Here is a 20817-nt window from a genome sequence, read left to right on the forward strand (position 1 = left end):
CGCGCCGCATCTCCCGGATTGTGGACCCATTCAAATGAATTCCGGATCCGTGGTGCGGGGTGCACGAGGCCAGTGCCCGTGTATTTACGGATCCACTGGATGAGGGCCGCAATACGGCCAAGGCCGGGCAACGGCCGTGTGCATGAAGCCTTAATGAATTCACATGCAGCAGTTTTGTTGCAGATATCGGTAACAGTGTTTATCTTTATGGGGCTTTAAGTAAACCATGTGTTTGCTGTCAAAACAGCCCTATTAAGATAATGGAACTGATTTAACTCATAACAATGTCTTTAACAAATTTGCTTATAAATATCTTTTATGTTTGCATCCTAATTTTTTAAACTGTGTTATGTCTGCCCGAGTGGGGTACATTCTAGGGGTATTTGCAGTGTCCTACTGTTATGCTTTGAATTAGTGCAGCATAGAAAGAGCCTAAGGCCCCTTTCACAACGGCGTCATGTTTTTTGCCCGGATAAGATGCGGGTGTGTTGCGGGAAAATGCACGATTTTTCCACGCGAGTGCAAAACATTGTAATGCGTTTTGCTCGCGCGTGAGAAAAATCGGCATGTTTGGTACCCAAACCCAAACTTCTTCACAGAAGTTCGGGTTTGGGTTCGGTGTTGTGTAGACTGTATTATTTTCCCTTATAACATGGTTATAAGGGGAAATAATAGCATTCTTAATACAGAATGCATAGTAAAATAGGGCTGGAGGGGTTAAAAAAAAATTATAATTATTTAATTCACCTTAATCCACTTAATCGCGCAGCCGGCATCTCTTCTGTCTTTTTCTTTGCTGTGCACAGGAATAGGACCTTTGAAGACGTCACTGTGCTCATCACATGATCCAATCACATGGTTCATCACCATGGTGAGGGACCATGTGATTGGATCATGTGATGTGGCGTCACCACAGGTCCTTAGCCGGCAGCTCAACATTACAGAAGAAGACAGAGATCCGCAACTACGCGATCAAGTGGACTCGGTGAGTTAATTTTTTATTTTATTTTTTAACCCCTCCATCACTATTTTACTTTGCATTCTGTATTCAGAATGCTATTATTTTCCCTTATAACCTTGTTATAAGGGAAAATAATACAGATCGGGTCCCCAGCTTGATCGTCACCTAGCAACCATGCGTGAAAATCGCACCGCATCCGCACTTGCCTCCCCATTCACTTCTATGGGGCCTGCGTTGCATGAAAAACGCTGAATATAGAGCTTGCTGCGATTTTCACGCAACGCACAAGTGATGCGTGAAAATCACAGCTGATGTGCATAGCCCCTTAGAAATGAATGGGTCAGGATTCAGTGCAGGTGCAATGCGTTCAACTCACGCATTGCACCCGAGCGGAATACTCGCCCGTGTGAAAGGGGCCTAAGGGGTAATTCGATGTGATTTATTTGAATAGGGAGTACTTTGCCTAGAAACGGATGTAGAGCATGATAACATCTATGTTCTTTCCACAATAGGGAACATTTCAGTTATCATTTTTTTTCCCATAGCTGTGTGAAGATACAAGTAACACTGCTCTCCTCAAAAGCAGAGGCTTACTGTTCAGACTGTACATATCAACCAGCTTATAATTGTCATGTACAGGATAGTTTAATGCCTTCAAGCCTCAAGAAGATATAGGTATAAAAGGTAAAAAGGTTTATTCAACAAATAATAATACAAACAAGTGGAAGAAACATATTAGATACCTATCTACAATGTGAATATCTTAAAAAATCTAATATCTATACATAACAATTTAAAATAGGGAAAACAGGCTTCAAAAACATAACTTCAAAAATACATAATAGCCACAAAAACACATATTTTTCTTAAATTTAAATTACTCCTACTGCATATTACATGATAAACTAGCAATACTGTGACAAATACATAAAACATATAAGTTAGCATTACTACAATGGCTTTTATGAACAGACATATAATCACATCCATTACTCATGTACCGACCAGTCTTCTGCTTCTACATTAAGACCATTACCTTTATCCACATATGTAATGATGTATTGTTCCAAGAAAGAAAATAGTCTTTTATATAAGATATATATAGAAATAGCCACTTCCTATACAGTTATAAAGATGTGTATGTAGCCTCTTGTGTCCCAATGCAAAATGGTAACCAGTGCTCCCCCTATCCAAACTGATACATGCTATGGATAGTAGTGCTGTCCTGTTTAGGACCCAAGTGCCAGCAGTGATGTAATCCCTCATTGCATGGGACTTAAAATTATAACATTCTTTTCAGAATATAGATGCAAATAATGTGAAAAAGTACAAAATACATATAAACAGATAAAAAACAGCATCTGTTAATAGTCCATACCTGTATTGCGTATTGTTATAGCTGTTTTTATTACATATACTTTAAAGGCATAGCTATGTAAACCATAATACTCTTACTTGTATAATAAAAATAATAAAACATAAGATGGTCTTTTGCACCACCAGAAAGGAGGTATGTGGGCACATTAGGGAATTTTCTCATGTCTGATGTAGGCCTCTAATACTTTCATGAAGGTTTCTGCTAGGAGCAGTCTGAAACAATAACGCTCGAAAGCTTGGAGAAATCGATTTCCCATCTGCTTCCTTGCCCCTGTCAACAGACTGAAGATTGTGTTTTTTTTTTTTTTCCCAACAAATCATCATGATTTGTCAATGAGATCTCAGTATATCATTTTCTGCTCTTGCCTTTCAACATGCGGCAGAAACAATTTGGTAATATTGTTATATTAGCAGATCAGAAATAATACAGTTACTGAATATCTCAGTCAGACAGCCTCCAGATCACCGGGCTATTTTTTTGTTAAAAAAAAAAAGAAATAACTTAAACTTTGGTAGGTGATTGGCCGCTTTAGTGGCACTGGGGGAGGATTGGGAATAAGCGCTTTTACATTCCCCATCAGCAGCCCTTCCTGTCATTCAGATGCAAAGCTTTGCAGAATAGCCTGGTAATATGTAAATTAAAATTATTATAATTCTTTTATTAAGCAAAGCCGAGGAGTATGTGTAGCATGTCTATAATGTTATAATAACATTTCAGTAATGGTTTAGTAGATTTTTGTAGAAAAATAACTGCAGCAACAACCACATAAGGCCCTGGTAGGCTGTTCTGGCAGAGAACAGCCTGCCTGAGTTCTCTGGATCCAGCTTAGCTGGATAGTGCCGTGTGCCCGCTGCTCCCTATTGACTATAATGGGAAGTGGCAGGGATCTGTCTGCTACATGGCATATTAGCCGGGATTCTGCCAGAGAAAAAAAATTGCTGTACTCAAGTTTTTGTCCTGCTGAATCCTGGTATATATGCTAGGGAGTGGCTGAATACCTGCCGCATCCCATTATAGTCAATAGGGTCCACCGGGTACACGGCACTATCCACTTAGGCAGGCTGTTCTCTGCCAGAACAGCCTGTCAAATTTATTTGTTCCATGCATGAAACTAGCTTAAGTTTCCATGTTTTTTCTTTTGTGGTTTAAATTGCAATCATAATTTGTAACATAGGCACTGTTTGCTTTGGTTCACACACTGCTATTATTGCTGCAGTTTTCAAGGTGTGTCCTAGAATTAAAATACATATTTGTACATTATGCATTGTATATTATATTCAAACCTACAACCATGATGATTGGAAAACTGCAACAACATGCAAAATTCTGTTTATATTTTGAATCAAAATGTAGGAATCTAATGTCTATCATATATTATATATTCCTAGGATTGTGTAAAAATTGTATTATGATTTGTGAGACGTCTTTTTTGGGACTCTCAGCATTTTATTTTATTTTATACCAGTTAGTGCAGCCTGGGTCTTCTAAATTGCAAAATCGAACTCTTGTATGAAAGCTACATTTCATGGAATGATAGTGTAACCAGCCAGGGACCATGTTTGTCAATGTATGTACCTAAAAGTCCCTGCCCAGAAGCGTATAAAATACGTACATACAAATAGTTTTTTAAGGAATGTATTAGAAATCCTTTCCTCATTATATACTGCTGTAATTTTATATTCAATATATAGTACAAAAATAGACATATTTTATTATGTGCCTAAGACACTTAGGAATGCATAGTGATTTAGAAAGATATCTTGTGAAAAAGGCAATATTAATAAAAATAAAAATACAAAACACAATTTTCTATAATAAAATAGAACACCCTTAAAATTGGAAAATATCTGCCTCTACATAAGTCGATCTGTGCAAACTAAAAGTAACCAAATGAGACCAAATGAAATCTTGTTCATAATAAGAATACAGTTAAAGTTTTACAGAATATAACAACCTAATCTCACAACTTGCACCAACCACACATCATTATTTTGTGGCAAGACTAGTCACTATGGTTTTCCATGCCCTAGTCTAGCAGATGGATCCAAATCTTGTTCATAATAAGAATACAGTTAAAGTTTTACAGAATATAACAACCTAATCTCACAACTTGCACCAACCACACATCAGTATTTTGTGGCAAGACTAGTCACTATGGTTTTCCATGGCCTAGTCTAGCAGATGGATCCAGATGAGAGAGAGAACGGCTAGGTCTGGGCATTCTAACTCCATGATTTCGAGTATTGCTCTTAAGTGGACTAGGACCTACAGTAACATGCTCATTCTTCAGAGAAGAGGAGGTCTCACTGGTGCCACCACCACAAGTCCTGCTAACATAGGTTGCTTCTTTAGATGCACTCAATAATTGTATCCCCTGTTGCATAACATTCACAAACATCTGTGCATTTTGCTGGTGATGTTGTGACATTAATAGCAAATTTGAGGCAATTTTTTCCAAGATTGCATTCTGCTGTATGATGAGTTCTGAACTGGACTTCTCTGAAGCCACAATCTGCTTGAGGGATTTACTAATATCCTTCACGTGACCATTAAGGACATTGAACTTCCTGGACATTGTTTTGCGGAACTGGGTCTGTTCCGAGTAAATAAGCGCTGTGTGCTCACTGATATCATTCCTTATTGCTGGTGGTACTTGATCACTGTTGAAGGTAGACATCATCGGCAGTTCATTGAACGTCTCATCAGAAACAGCCTTTTGAACGTTTGTGCTATGTTGCTCTTCTTTTGCAGGTTGTATATCTTGTAACATGAAGTAATCTTTCTGTTTGAAATGGCTTGACAGTGGAGCCATATAAATTTCAGCTTTTTCTTCTTCTTCTGTGTCACTTAATTCTGACTTCTCTTGAAGAACATCAGTCAACGCCATACTGGTCGATACTCCTAAATAAAAGCAATGAAAGAGGTTATATTTTAACTTAATGGATTACTTAAACATAAACTAGAAAATGTACTTTGGATATTGGCTTAAATGTTCTAGTTAATAAATTTAGCATTTTAGTATCAGATACATTTTCTCTAATAACAGCATGAGAGACATTAAAGGAAATTTAAATCCCAAAATAAGCGTTATTTTCTGGAAAGACTAAAAGGCAGTTTTCAAATGAAACATATGTTCTTAATGTCCGACACATTCCTCCTTGTGAATAAACTTCAAATACTGTACATTCTATACTTTGCATGTATGTAATACATTCAAACATAAGTAGTCATTATAATTCTATGTATGTTATTTCATATCTCAGAATGCTATGTTTTAATACCCTCCTGGCTATGGATTGAAGACCATCAGACTGTGTGCATGTACATATACTATAGGATCAAGACAAGAATTGTAAAACCTTTATAATACATTTACTTTGCAATTTGCTCACATTTCGGAAATATTATGGGCGGAATTTATCAAACCATGTACTCCAGAATTCTGTCTTCAAAAAGTCGCAAATAGGGGCTTTGCAGGTTTTTGGGATCATGCACAAAAATGTTGCTACATTTTGAGCCCTGCGCCTTCCAGTGCCAATTCCAGATGTTGAGTGAGAAGTTGGTTGGGATTTCACAGTAGGTGACTTTTGCGTCACATTTATAAAGGGCACCTTTTTTGGTGGAAAAATTCCTCCACATGCAAATTAAGCCTTTGGTGCAATGAGGACATCACCATTGCTCTTGTTGCACCCAAAATCCACTACTTTCTGTGGTGGTGCTGGAACACTTGGGCCAGGCAGTGGCAAAGCAACTGGAAAAGGGCTGGTCAGGGAAAGGAATGAATCTGTGGAGTTTGGGTGCAATAAAAGCAATGGTGACACCCAAATTGCACCAAGAGGCTAATTTGCATATTAAGAAAAAGACTCATAACTTGGGACTGAAGCCTCAGATCAACACAAGAAAAAGAGATTTTTAATAAAAAATAAAAAAAAAAATAATTTTTAATCTGATGACAGATTCTGATTAAGTAAGAATTAAAAAGCTAAATGTTGTGAATAGAGTCCACAAATGGCCTTAAATTAAAAATGTTATACTTATTATTTTCCAGCCACGTTCTCTGTGCACTACTGGTCAAGTCCTCCTGCTTCTACTTTTTTAAAAGCTGAAGTGGGAACATGCCTGTCTACAGCATATGATTGCTGCAGCCAATAACTGCCCTCATCAGTCTACCACTAAGGACAGTGATTGGCTGCAGCAGTCACATTCCTTACACTGTATGTAACAGAGACAGTGAAGTTCAGGTATATGGCATGTCACCACTGCAGCCTATCACTGTGGTCACAGTGGTGGACTGCAGAGGACAGTGATGTGCTGTATACTGGCAGCAGAAAGAGGACAGGACTGGCAGCGCACAGAATGGTGCTGGAAAAGTATATATATATATATATATATATATATATATATATAAATTATTATTTTTTTAGACAATTCAGGGGCTTGTCTGAGATTTTTAATTATCTCAGACAACCCCTTTAGTTTCTGGTGTTTCCTTTAGTGTAGTTATTCAGAATGTGGTTGCAAATTACTAGGCTACAGAAAAATGTAACATAAATGAAATGCTAATTTTTAATTACAAAGTATCTCACAGTGAAAGAAAAGCTGAACTGCATGGTCAATTTAAGATATATTCCATAAAAATAATAGGAAACCATATACATTGTGTCTGCTACACCATACTCAATACTCGCATGCATATATAGAGATATATACTTTATTGTAATAAATAAGGACCTCCTACACACTTTAACATTCATTGGTGCAATATTCTTTAATATATTCTCTGAGCACTATGGGGGCAAGTCATCATGAGATGAATATTTTAAGTCAGTTTCACTTGAGTCTGCACTGGAGTACTTTGAACCCAATGTATCAAATGTTGCACTTTTTATTGGGCAGACTAAATGGGCCAAATGGTTCTTATCTGCCGACACATTCTATGTTTCTATGTTAAATTTAGTGCCTCTTTAAACCTAACACTTTGTCCGGAAAAGTTAATCCAGGTTTTTAGACCATCCCCGCTGGAGTGAGTTTGTGATTTTTTTTGCAAAAAAAGTTGCAGTGATAAATCTGGGGTGAAAGAAAATAACATAGCTAATGGAGTCCACTTTCCTACCTGGTTTTAAAACTGAAGCAAGTGGTGTACAAATGCAAAAATTCACAACATTTTTGCACAAGTAACTATATCTATCCAGGAACCTGACCAGGAAAGGGAGGAGCAAGGGTGCACAGAGCGGTTAGCACTGGTGCCTTGCAGCAAGTTTGAATCTGCCAAAGGACAACATCTGCTTGGAATTTTTATTTTCTCCCTGTGCTTGCATGGGTTTCCTCACACACTCCCAAGACATACTGATAGGGAACTTAGATTGTGAGTTCCATTGGGGATGGCAAGTGATGGCAATAGCTGTAAAGTGCTGCGGAATATGTCAGCGCTATATAAGTGAGTAAAATAAACAAAACTTATGGATTAAAAGCACTTTTTTCAGAATGAAGCAACAGATCGCTAATTGAAAGGTATCATTACATTCAACTGTGCTAGCCCTTCAAGGCATTGCGTCTGGTTTAACTGTGAATTTGATGGTGACAAATTCCCTTTAAGAAGTTTGTGCTTTAATACACAACACAGGATCGGATGAAATGCTCTTCAAATATGATACTGAGCTGAAACAGAGCATTTCTGTACTAGGGCTAGAATAGGATCAGACGATCTATAGAAATATTTTGTCGAATTGGATAAGCTTGAGAGAAAAATATAATATTGATTTTTGGCAACTCTTACAATAAAAAATTGAATTTCTATTATGAGGGGAGAAAGTCTTTCTGCTTTTTCTTAAGCAAAACATAACCAAACATAAAACTAGATTATTTTGTTATCATTTGCTTTGACAAGGACACAGTCAAGTGTTGATTTGTTACCAGCAAGAATCATCTCTTTTATGAAGGAACCTATGTATCATGTTCTGAGCAGAATTAAGGTTACAGGTGTTATCTCTCTGCTATTATCTCGCTATTCATTGCAGTTCTATAAACATTCTTTCACTGGAAGTTTTGGAAACAGTGTGAATCATAGAAAAGAAAAATACAAGCACATACTTTAATCAATTGCAAAGCTCCAAGTGAAGAAAACACGATCAGACTGATAATAGAAGTCTGGCCAAAACCCAATCTCCCTTAGCTATTCTGAGTTGGGAAAATCAAGATAGGTTCTTGGCAATGACAAAAAATTTAGGAATAGGCAGATAACGGTTATGATCCAATTCCACGGCCCGAGCCGAACCGAGTGATAAAAAACGTAAGTACCAATGTTTATCTGTTCTGGAGATGTCTTTTTTTTTCTTCTTAAAAATGACCCGTACATTTAGATATTCGATATCAGAAAATGTTGATAGTTCTCTGTGTACCTATTTTCGATTATGCTCAAGGGCAATGGCTTTCGATGCAGATGGTAATAAACATTTTAGTTGTAACTGTTTTATTAAATAGCATAAAGTGCCAAGCAAACTTTTTTTTTTCACAGCTGTTGAACTTCTAACTGCAATATGAATGGGGAATCAAAACTCCCAGCTAATTAAATTAACCGTTCTGTTAAATAAAGCAAAACTTTGTCATGAAATACTAAACAGATGGGTCGCTGATTTGTTCTGCAGCCCCAGAGTATGACTATGTTGCTTTCAGGCCAAGGAGATGATGTGGATGATTTGACATTACATTGATTTTTATGTTTTCCTATTTCTCTGCTATTACCCTTCTGGATATGTTGATGGCCTACTCAGAGAAAGGGGTATAAATAAACAAGGGCCTGCTTGAACAAAAGTCATGACCTGGATATTGATAACATGTAATGGAATGCAGATGTTTTCCCCTCTTGTGCTTCACGTTGCCTTCAGATTATCACTTTTTCTGAGCAACGTCAGAAGAAGCTAGTACTTATTAATAGAAAACATAGCGCCTGCTTCAGTAGGCTGTGAAAGAGTCATCCTTGATGTCTGAGGTTGAATTGTATCTGCTTTTAGATGCATCGCAAGTGCCAAAATAGGTAGAAAACTTGTGATGCACGTACCTTGGTGTCATGCCACTATGGCATTTTTCACACTAACTTTACTTATTTGCTTGCATTAATTTTCAGAATGCATTTAAAAAATATATATTGTATCACTATGTATCCTTTCTTGTTTCTTGTTGAAGTACAGTTCTGATCAAAAGTTTAAGACCACTTGAAAAATTGCAAAAAATCATATTTATTTGGCTGGATCTTAACAAGGTTCCAAGTAGAACTTCAACATGCAACAAGAAGAAATGGGAGTGAGACAAAACATTTTTTGAGCATTCAATTTAATGAAAACAACGAATAAACTGAAACAGGCTGTTTTTCAGCTGATCAAAAGTTTAGGACCACACCTCCAAAAAAAAACTAAACCCCCCCAAAACAGAAATCTAACTTCCAAATATGAACTCAGTAATGAGTAGCTCCGCCGTTATTGTTTATCACTTCAAAAATTTGTTTCGGCATGCTTGATAGAAGCGTTTCCATGAGGTGAGTGGGAACATTTCTCCAAGTGGTGAAGACGGCCGCACAAAGGCCATCTACTGTCTGGAACTGTTGTCCATTTTTGTAAACTTTCCTTGCCATCCATCCCCAAAGGTTCTCAATTGGATTTAGATCAGGGGAACACGCAGGATGGGCGAAAAGAGTGATGTTATTCTCCTGGAAGAAGTCCCTTGTCATGCGGGCATTGTGTACTGTAGCGTTTTCCTGTTGAAAAACCCAGTCGTTACCACACAGACGAGGGCCCTCAGTCATGAGGAATGCTCTCTGCAACATCTGGACATAGCCAGCGGCTGTTTGACGCCCCTGCACTTCCTGAAGCTCCATTGTTCCACTGAAGGAAAAAGCACCCCAGACAATTATGGCGCCCCCTCCACTGTGGCGCGTAGAAAACATCTCAGGTGGGATCTGCTTGTCATGCCAGTAATGTTGGAAACCATCAGGACCATCAAGGTTAAATTTTTTCTCATCAGAGAATAAAACTTTCTTCCACCTTTGAATGCCCCATGTTTGGTGCTCTCTTGCAAAGTCCAAACGAGCAGTTCTGTGGCATTCAAGGAGACGGGGTCTTTGAAGACGTTTTTTGTTTTTGAAGCCCTTCAGTCTCAGATGCCGTCTGATGGTTATGGGGAGGCAGTAAGCACCAGTAAGGGCCTTAATATGGATCAAGGATCGTCCAGTGTCTTGACGGACAGCCAATTGGATCCTCCGGCTCAGTGCTGATGACATTTTTTGGGTCTTCCACTTGACTTTTTTGTTCCATAACCCTCAGGATCATTTAAGAAATTCCAAATGACGCACTGTGAGAGACCCTGCTTATGAAGTTCAACAACCCGACCACATTCAAAAAGGGAGAGTTTTTTTGCCTTTGCCATCACAACGTGTGACTACCTGACAGAAAAGGACAATGAATCCACATCTTTGCACAGATTTGGCTTTTTAAAGGCATGTGGTCCTAAAATTTGGATCAGCTGAAAAACAGCCTGTTTCAGTTTTATCGTTATTTTCAATTAATTGAATGCTCAAAAAATGTTTTGTCTCACTCTCATTTATTCTTGTTGCATGTTGAATCTCTACTTGGAACCTTGTTAAGATTCAACAATGTAACAAGGAATTACGGGAGACATTGAAAACTATTCAGGGGAACTCCAGTCCTGGGTTGGATGGTCTGCCTTTTGAGATTTATAGAAGATATGGAGATGTCATACTTCCAGTGTTAGTGCAGGTCTTAAATGAGTCAATGGACAGGGGCGAACTTCCGTCCTCCCTCTCGGAAGCTGTAATAAGTCTGATAGGTAAAAAGGGTAAGGATGAGAAAAGGGTGGATTCGTATCGCCCCATCTCTCTTCTCAACACTGATTTTAAAATATGTGCTAAATTACTGGCAAACCGCCTAAGAAAAGTTATTGAGAAGTTAATACACCCGGATCAATCAGGGTTTGTACCCAAACGCCAGGCTCAGTTGAATATTCGACGGACATTACTGAACATTCAGATGGGTGGGGAGGGTGCTCATTCCATCCTGTCCTTGGACGCTGAGAAAGCGTTTGACAGGGTGGAATGGGCATACCTCTGGAAGGTTATGCATGAGTTTAATCTGGGAGAAAAATTCATTAGATGGGTACAGCTTCTATACAATAACTCGAAAGTCAGGGTAAAAATTAATGGAGTAATATCAGAATCGATACGTTTGCAGAGGGGAACCCGTCAGGGGTGTCCACTCTCCCCATTATTGTTCGCCATATTTGTTGAGCCGCTGGCTTGTAAGGTCCGAGTAGATGATAAAATAAGGGGGTTTGGGGGCAATGGCGCACTGGATAAGATATGCCTTTACGCTGATGATATCTTGTTTTTTGTGGAAGGGGGGGTACCAATGGTACTGTACCTGATGGAAATAGTAAATCAGTTTGGTCTTATTTCCGGCTTTAGGGTGAACTGGACAAAGTCGGTATTGCTCCCAATTGGCCAGGAAATCGGGCCGGAGGAAATAAATCTTAAAGTCCTGAAACCCACGGAGTCGTTTGAATATCTAGGCATCAAAGTTAGCTCGAGGATACAGGAGTATCTAGAACTTAATATTGAGCCTCTTTTAAAAAGGGTTAGGGAAAAAACAAGTACCTGGCAAAAATTGTTAATCCGACAAGTGGATCGAATCGCGATTATAAAGATGGTTCTGCTACCACAGATTCTGTATGTTATTTCCTCCTGCCCAGTTTGGATAGGGGACCACTTTTTCAATTCGTTAGAGGGAGTTATAAATGACCTTATTTGGGGGAGAAAAAGGGTCAGGCTGAAACAAAAATACTTATGGCTAGATGAGGAAGATGGCGGCCTGTCCGTTCCGTGTTTTCGGGGTTATTACTATGCATCCCAGCTTCAGTGGTTAATGATGGAGGATGATAGACTGCGTCGTTTTTTGGAAGGGGAATTGGGAGGTCTCCAATATAACATTATTAGTACTCTAGAAACTGGAGTGATAAAAATAAAGGGTAGGCAGTGCCCAATTAGTAATATGATACACATAGTTTGGGTTAATGTTAAAAAATTATTAGGAATAAATCACACATTAAAATTTTCCCCCATCTGGGGAAATCTAAATTTAAAAGAATTTTGGAAGTTCGAAGATTTTGTATTTTGGGATAAAAAGGGTATTAGGTTTGTGCCCCAGATGGTGGTGGAAGGACAGTTGAAGACACTAGAGGAAATGGGTCTAAGTATAGATAAAGATTGCCTCACATGGTTTAGATATGCTAGATTAAAACACGCATTTGATAAAACTGAGAATAGCGAATATTTTATCACGAAACACTCAGATTTTGCTGAATTTTGCTATCAGGGAATTGGGAGCAAAGTATCAATCTCACAGATTTATAAAAAAATTAAGAAGGGATTAGGGGGGGTGACTAGATTTAATAGTGAAAAGAAATGGGCACAAGAGGTGGAACCCCCAACGTTGGAATGGAGAAGTATTTATAAAAATGTAAAAAGGAGTACCATCTCCAGTAGCTTCCGATTGACGCAGTTTTTTATCCTCCATCGGACCTATATTACCCCCAGGGTATTGAGTAAGATGTACAGAACAGGGGAGGCAAAATGTTGGAAGTGTGGAGAGGAGAGAGCTGATTTTGTGCATTTGATTTGGCTCTGCTCGATTGTACAGGGGTATTGGACCCAAGTTTTCCAGGACCTTGGGAGAGAGATAGGGAAACCCGCACCTCTGGAGATCAGGGTAGCATTACTGGGAGATATTAGAAGAATTGGGGTGGATAAAGAAAGTGAAAGGAAATGGGAAAAAGGGTTAATGCTGGCACGTGTCGTACTGGCTAGAGGATGGGGAGCGGACAGCCCGCCAAGTGTGGTAGAGTGGAAAAATTTATGTGAAAGGGTGCATAGATATGAGAAAGCTAGCCAGGTGAAACCGGTGGGTAACTAGGAGCAGAAAGAGGTAAAAAGGGAAAAAAAAAGAAGGGGGGAGTATATATATAAATTCTTGAAAAGAGGTCATGGAAAGGAAATACCTCGAAGATGCTCCCAAGACAACCAAGAGGGTGGAGGTGAGGGTGGCGGGAGGGTGGGGGAGGGGATGGGATGGGGGGGTAAAAGGTTCTTCTTTTTCTGTGTTTTTGTATTTATTGCGAAGCAAATGTAAAATCTGTGGGGAAAATTTCTCTCCTTGCGATCCTTTGTAGCGCATGATGGTGTATATTTGTATATCTGTAGTGTCTACCCCCCATCGTTGTCTTGTTTTAATGAGAAGAAGAAAATGAAATGATAAATAAATATAATTAAAAAAAAGATTCAACAATGTAAAATATGATTTTTTGCCATTTTTCAAGTGGTCTTAAACTTTTGATCAGGACTGTATAAAGAGAAAATAAGATACGTGGTGTAAGTAGAATAAGTCTTAGAAAAAGAGTCAGCCTTCTGACAGCTAAATAGAGTGGAGTAAAGATGAGCACACATTTGTGAAGTTTAGGATTTTCTGAAGATTTCAAGCAGCACCTCAGGCCATTCTTGAGCTTGCCAAAACAGATTACATTGATGCAAGTTTAAGGTCACTTAAGATAAGTTAATGTTCGCGGTTCTGCGAAAAATGGTCTACTAGCAGAGTCAACATACTTAGCTTTTCCATTCTTTTCTTACAAGGCTGTAGAGTGAAACTGACTGTTTTTAACCAGAGATATAAGCATTTGTAGGCATTGGAGTATTTCAATAGACTGCTGCTCATTTCAACTGTCTTTCATGAAGGAAATTAACGCCTAGCAATGTATTCAACTAAGTAAATAACGCCTATTCATCAGAGCATATATATGCATGATCATACTGTGTGCATATAGATATCCTACAATTTGTCTTCAAAACTCTGATCTTCAGGATTGCCAATACAGAGACTGTACTGTTTGTGCACATGAAGTATGTACATAGAAGAAGAACACCTATATAAAGATCTAAGTCTATTTCTATTGACTGCTGCCTCTGTACAACATAGCATATTGTACACACTGGGTAGAGGCATCAATAGTGTTGTAGGATGTGTTCACAAAATTTGCCAAATTGATCAAAATACCACACTTCTACTGAGACCATAATATATTTACACATATTATTATATATTTAGAAAATATAATATATTATAATATATGTAAATATATTATGGCTAAAACATCAGTAGTAGTTTCCCACATATTATGCATTTATATATATCAGAAGTATGAATATACCGGTATATATATATATATATATATATATATATATATATAAATATAATTTTTATTTTTTTGTAATTACACATTTATTTTGTGCCATAATTTTTTACAATTACAAAAAAAATTACTACTACTAGTACTATTCCTATACAGTAGTCAAATTTTAATTTTTTTAAGTGACTGGCTATGTAGCTATATAGTGCAGTGGTTAAAGTTCTGGGCTATGATGCAGAAGCTGAGTTCAAATCCTGTCTCAAGCGTTTTCAGAAATAGAGGCTAAACTTAATTTGAACACATATATATACACTCACCTAAAGAATTATTAGGAACACCTGTTCTATTTCTCATTAATGCAATTATCTAGTCAACCAATCACATGGCAGTTGCTTCAATGCATTTAGGGGTGTGGTCCTGGTCAAGACAATCTCCTGAACTCCAAACTGAATGTCAGAATGGGAAAGAAAGGTGATTTAAGCAATTTTGAGCGTGGCATGGTTGTTGGTGCCAGACGGGCCGGTCTGAGTATTTCACAATCTGCTCAGTTACTGGGATTTTCACGCACAACCATTTCTAGGGTTTACAAAGAATGGTGTGAAAAGGGAAAAACATCCAGTATGCGGCAGTTCTGTGGGCAAAAATGCCTTGTGGATGCTAGAGGTCAGAGGAGAATGGGCCGACTGATTCAAGCTGATGGGCTACAACAGCAGAAGACCCCACCGGGTACCACTCATCTCCACTACAAATAGGAAAAAGAGGCTACAATTTGCATGAGCTCACCAAAATTAGACTGTTGAAGACTGGAAAAATGTTGCCTGGTCTGATGAGTCTCGATTTCTGTTGAGACATTCAAATGGTAGAGTCCGAATTTGGCGTAAACAGAATGAGAACATGTATCCATCCTCTGATGGCTACTTCCATCAGGATAATGCACCATGTCACAAAGCTCGAATCATTTCAAATTGGTTTCTTGAACATGACAATGAGTTCACTGTACTAAAATGGCCCCCACAGTCACCAGATCTCAACCCAATAGAGCATCTTTGGGATGTGGTGGAACGGGAGCTTTGTGCCCTGTATGTGCATCCCCCAATCTCCATTAATTGCAAGATGCTATCCTATCAATATGGGCCAACATTTCTAAAGAATGCTATCAGCACCTTGTTGAATCAATGCCACGTAGAATTAAGGCAGTTCTGAAGGCAAAAGGGGGTCCAACACCGTATTAGTATGGTGTTCCTAATAATTCTTTAGGTGAGTGTATATATATATATATATATATATATATATATATACTTTTTTAGCCATAATATATTTACACATATTATTATGTATTTAGAATATATACTATATTATAATATAGGTAAATATATTATGGCTAAAACATCAGTAGCAGTTTCCCACATATTATGCATTCATATATATCAGAAGTATGATTTTATATACAGTACAGACCAAAAGTTTGGACACACCTTCTCATTCAAAGAGTTTTCTTTATTTTCATGACTATGAAGGCATCAAAACTATGAATTAACACATGTGGAATTATATACATAACAAACAAGTGTGAAACAACTGAAAATATTTCATATTCTAGGTTCTTCAAAGTAGCCACCTTTTGCTTTGATTACTGCTTTGCACACTCTTGGCATACTCTTGATGAGCTTCAAGAGGTAGTCCCCTGAAATGGTCTTCCAACAGTCTTGAAGGAGTTCCCACAGATGCTTAGCACTTGTTGGCCCTTTTGCCTTCACTCTGTGGTCCAGCTCACCCCAAACCATCTCGATTGGGTTCAGGTCCGGTGACTGTGGAGGCCAGGTCATCTGGCGCAGCACCCCATCACTCTCCTTTATGGTCAAATAGCCCTTACTTTCAAAAGTTTTCCCAATTTTTCGGCTGACTGACTGACCTTCATTTCTTAAAGTAATGATGGCCACTCGTTTTTTCTTTACTTAGCTGCTTTTTTCTTGCCATAATACAAATTCTAACAGTCTATTCAGTAGGACTATCAGCTGTGTATCCACCTTACTTCTCCTCAACGCAACTGATGGTCCCAACCCCATTTATAAGGCAAGAAATCCCACTTATTAAACCTGACAGGGCACACCTGTGAAGTGAAAAACATTTTAGGGGACTACCTCTTGAAGCTCATCAAGAGAATGCCAAGAGTGTGCAAAGCAGTAATCAAAGCAAAAGGTGGCTACTTTGAAGAACCTAGAATATGACATATTTTTAGTTGTTTCACACTTGTTTGTTATGTATATAATTCCACATGTGTTAATTTATAGTCTTGATGCCTTCAGTGTGAATCTACAATTTTCATAGTCATGAAAATAAAGAAAACTCTTTGAATGAGAAGGTGTGTCCAAACTTTTGGTCTGTACTGTATATATATTTCTTTTTTCTAGTAATTACACATTTAGTTTGTGCCATACATTTTTTATAATTACAAAAAAATATATAAAATATATAAATCTAATTTAACCTCTATTTCTGAACTCACAGCCCCTGCATCATAGCCCAGAACTTTAACCACTACACTACAAAGCTGCATAGCCAATCCCTTAAAAAAAAATTAAAAATTATGAGACTTCTACTGTCTAGGTCTCAGTAGAAGTACAGTACAGTAGAAGTCTATATATATATATATATATATATAAATATTTTTTTTTTTTTTTTTTTTTTTTTTAAAGTACCTGTCTATGCAGCTATTATAACTGAGTGGTTAAGTGCCTTGTCTAATGCAAAAGGCTGTGAGTGCAAATCCCGGCAGAAACTTTTCTGAAATACAGGATAAATTAGATTTAAATACACTGGGGTGTTTCCAAGCACTGACTCCATGTATGGACATAGCTATATATAGAGTCAGAGCAGGGACTCCTAAGCCGCAGACTCACAGTGAGGGATTCCCTCACTGTACAATGATCTTCTGCATAGAAATAGAGGCTAAATTAGATTTAAATACACTGACTCGAGCATCGCGCTCAAGCACACGTGGTGTTCGGTCGAACTCCGGGATGTGCCGAGCATAGCGATGTTCGAGCCGAGCTAGTGTTCAGCCGAGCATGCTCGCTCAACACAAGTGACAGGTCCTCTTTAACTGCTGAAAGAATAGGTCAGATGAGGAAAAGATGTCTCACCAAGCTGAACAATAAAATAGTTAGAGGATGAGGCTATTGAAAGTATAGAAAGATTTCAAGAAAATCTATGCATATGTTTAATGGACCATTAGATAAGCAAATTATTGAGAAGGCCCATCAATACAGTCACTGTGGTCAATATAGCTTATATATTAATATTGTGATGTTAGTGGAAGGATATACACTCACCTAAAGAATTATTAGGAACACCTGTTCTATTTCTCATTAATGCAATTGTCTAGTCAACCAATCATATGGCAGTTGCTTCAATGCATTTAGGGGTGTGGTCCTGGTCAAGACAATCTTCTGAACTCCAAACTGAATGTCAGAATGGGAAAGAAAGGTGATTTAAGCAATTTTGAGCGTGGCATGGTTGTTGGTGCCAGACGGGCCGGTCTGAGTATTTCACAATCTGCTCAGTTACTGGGATTTTCACGCACAACCATTGCTAGGGTTTACAAAGAATGGTGTGAAAAGGGAAAAACATCCAGTATGCGGCAGTTCTGTGGGCAAAAATGCCTTGTGGATGCTAGAGGTCAGAGGAGAATGGGCCGACTGATTCAAGCTGATAGAAGAGCAACGTTGACTGAAATAACCACTCGTTACAACCGAGGTATGCAGCAAAGCATTTGTGAAGCCACAACACGCACAACCTTGAGGCGGATGGGCTACAACAGCAGAAGACCCCACCGGGTACCACTCATTTCCACTACAAATAGGAAAAAGAGGCTACAATTCGCATGAGCTCACCAAAATTGGACTGTTGAAGACTGGAAAAACGTTGCCTGGTCTGATGAGTCTCGATTTCTGTTGAGACATTCAAATGGTAGATAGTGATGGCCCGAAAAGTTCGCCGGCGAATAGTTCCCGGCGAACATAGCTTGTCCGCGTTCGCCGCGGCGGGCGAACATATGCAATGTTCGGTCCGCCCCCTATACATCATCATTGAGTAAACTTTGACCCTGTACCTCACAGTCAGCAGACACATTTCAGCCAATCAGCAGCAGACCCTCCCTCCCAGACCCTCCCACCTCCTGGACAGCATCCATTTTAGATTCATTCGGAATCTGCATTCTCAGTGAGAGGAGGGACAGTGCTGCTGCTGCTGATTCAATAGGGAAAGCGTTAGCTAGGGCAGTGTTCTGTGTCCACAGACTCATCTGCTGTAAGGACAGCCTCCTGACAGCACCCCAAAAAGCCCTTTTCAGGGCTGGTACTTCAGTCTGCTTTTTTTAAAATATATATATATATTGCAGTTGCCTGCCCGTGTGTGAGAGGCTGCAGGCTCAGTCACAGACAGTACTGTGTGCACACCATTCATACAGGGTGTGACAGAAAATACCTCACAGATTATTGTGGCCACTGGCTAGTGGCTAGGCCTCCACTTACACCGTTACAGGGTGTCACTCACAAATACATCGCAGATAAATAAAAATTCTATTTAATATTTTTCTGTGATATAATCACAGTTGCAAGCCAGTGTGTGTCAGGCCCACACAGACTGTATTGTGGCCACTGGCTAGGCCTCCACTTATACCGTTACAGGGTGTCACTCACTCACAAATACCTCGCAGATAAAAAAAAAACATATATTTAATATTTTTCTGTCATCTAATCACAGTTGCAAGACAGTGTGTGTCAGGCCCACACAGACTGTATTGTGACCACTGGCTAGTGGCTAGGCCCCCACTCATACCGTTACAGGGTGTCACTCACTCAAATACCTTGCAGATAAAAAAAATAATATTTAATATTTTTCTGTGATATAATCACATTTGCAAGCCCGTGTGTGTCAGGCCCATTGATTGGGGACGTAACAGGGATTAAACTGATGAGAAGAGAGAACTACAGAAAATAGCACTCATATCGGGTGGGACAGTAAATTGCACGGTGCAGACGCAGTGACCGTGGCATGGATTCAAACAAAGGGGAGGGAGCCAGCGTTTTTTTAACCATCTCCCCGTTCGAAAAATCAATTTAATAAATGGACCCCAGATTGGGGACGTAACAGGGATTAAACTGATGAGAAGAGAGAACTACAGAAAATACCACTCATATCGGGTGGGACAGTAAATTGCACGGCACAGACGCAGTGACCGTGGCGTGGATTCAAACAAAGGGGAGGGAGACAGTGTTTTTTTAACCATCTCCCCATTCAAAAAATCTATTCAATTCACCTTTCCGGGACCCTTGGTGTTGTACGTGGCTGGGTGGAGGAAGAAACCTTCAATGACATCAACGGGACATTGCTAGCTTGGTATCCAACCTTGTACAAATGGGGAGTTTGCGGTTGGGCAAATGGACTGTTTGCGGTTGTTTGCGATGCATTAAAAGGGGAGTTTGGTCTGTAAATGTCTGTGAAGCGGGCATAACCCTTACACTACCTGATCGATACAACATCATACCTGATCGTATACACACACTGGATGTTTTAAACCACGTTGTTCAAAAAAAAATTGGATTGTTAGGTGATTTATGCCCTTTATGGTTTAAAATCCAACTCTGCGTCAACTATGTAATTTTCCATGGGAGTTTTGCCATGGATCCCCCTCCGGCATGCCACAGTCCAGGTGTTAGTCCCCTTGAAACAATTTTTCCATCACTACTGTGGCTAGAAAGAGTTCCTGTGGGTTTTAAAATTCGCCTGCCTATTGAAGTCTATGGCGGTTCGCCCGGGCCGCCCGTTCGCGAACATTTGCAGAAATTCGCGTTCGCCGTTCGCGAACGTAAAAATTTATGTTCGCGACATCTCTAATGGTAGAGTCCGAATTTGGCGTAAACAGAATGAGAACATGTATCCATCCTCTGATGGCTACTTCCAGCAGGATAATGCACCATGTCACAAAGCTCAAATCATTTCAAATTGGTTTCTTGAACATGACAATGAGTTCACTGTACTAAAATGGCCCACACAGTCACCAGATCTCAACCCAATAAAGCATATTTGGAATGTGGTACAACGGGAGCTTCGTGCCCTGGATGTGCATCCCTCAAATCTCCATCAACTGCAAGATGCTATCCTATCAATATGGGCCAACATTTCTAAAGAATGCTATCAGCACCTTGTTGAATCAATGCCACTTAGAATTAAG

The 20817-nt window shown here is 39.1% G+C and overlaps 1 protein-coding gene across 3 annotated transcripts in view; it reads right to left on the reverse strand.

The window, feature by feature from the left end:
• Positions 1-1645: 1645 nt before the first annotated feature.
• Positions 1646-20817, reverse strand: part of SEMA6A (semaphorin 6A) — a 219565-nt gene continuing 200393 nt past the window's right edge. Inside the window, exons 19-20 of one of the 3 annotated variants that reach the window (XM_040421665.1) lie at positions 4509-5240; positions 1646-4365 (exon numbers count right to left, since the gene is read on the reverse strand). In XM_040421665.1, the coding sequence (XP_040277599.1) occupies positions 4349-4365; positions 4509-5240 (749 nt within the window). In that variant the 3' untranslated portion in view covers positions 1646-4348. Of the gene's footprint in view, positions 4366-4415; positions 5241-20817 lie in introns of those variants that run through there. The other 2 variants (XM_040421666.1, XM_040421664.1) reach the window with 2 other exon arrangements.

This window comes from Bufo bufo, chromosome 2 (genome assembly GCF_905171765.1).
Source record: "Bufo bufo chromosome 2, aBufBuf1.1, whole genome shotgun sequence".
Classification (NCBI taxonomy): domain Eukaryota; kingdom Metazoa; phylum Chordata; class Amphibia; order Anura; family Bufonidae; genus Bufo; species Bufo bufo.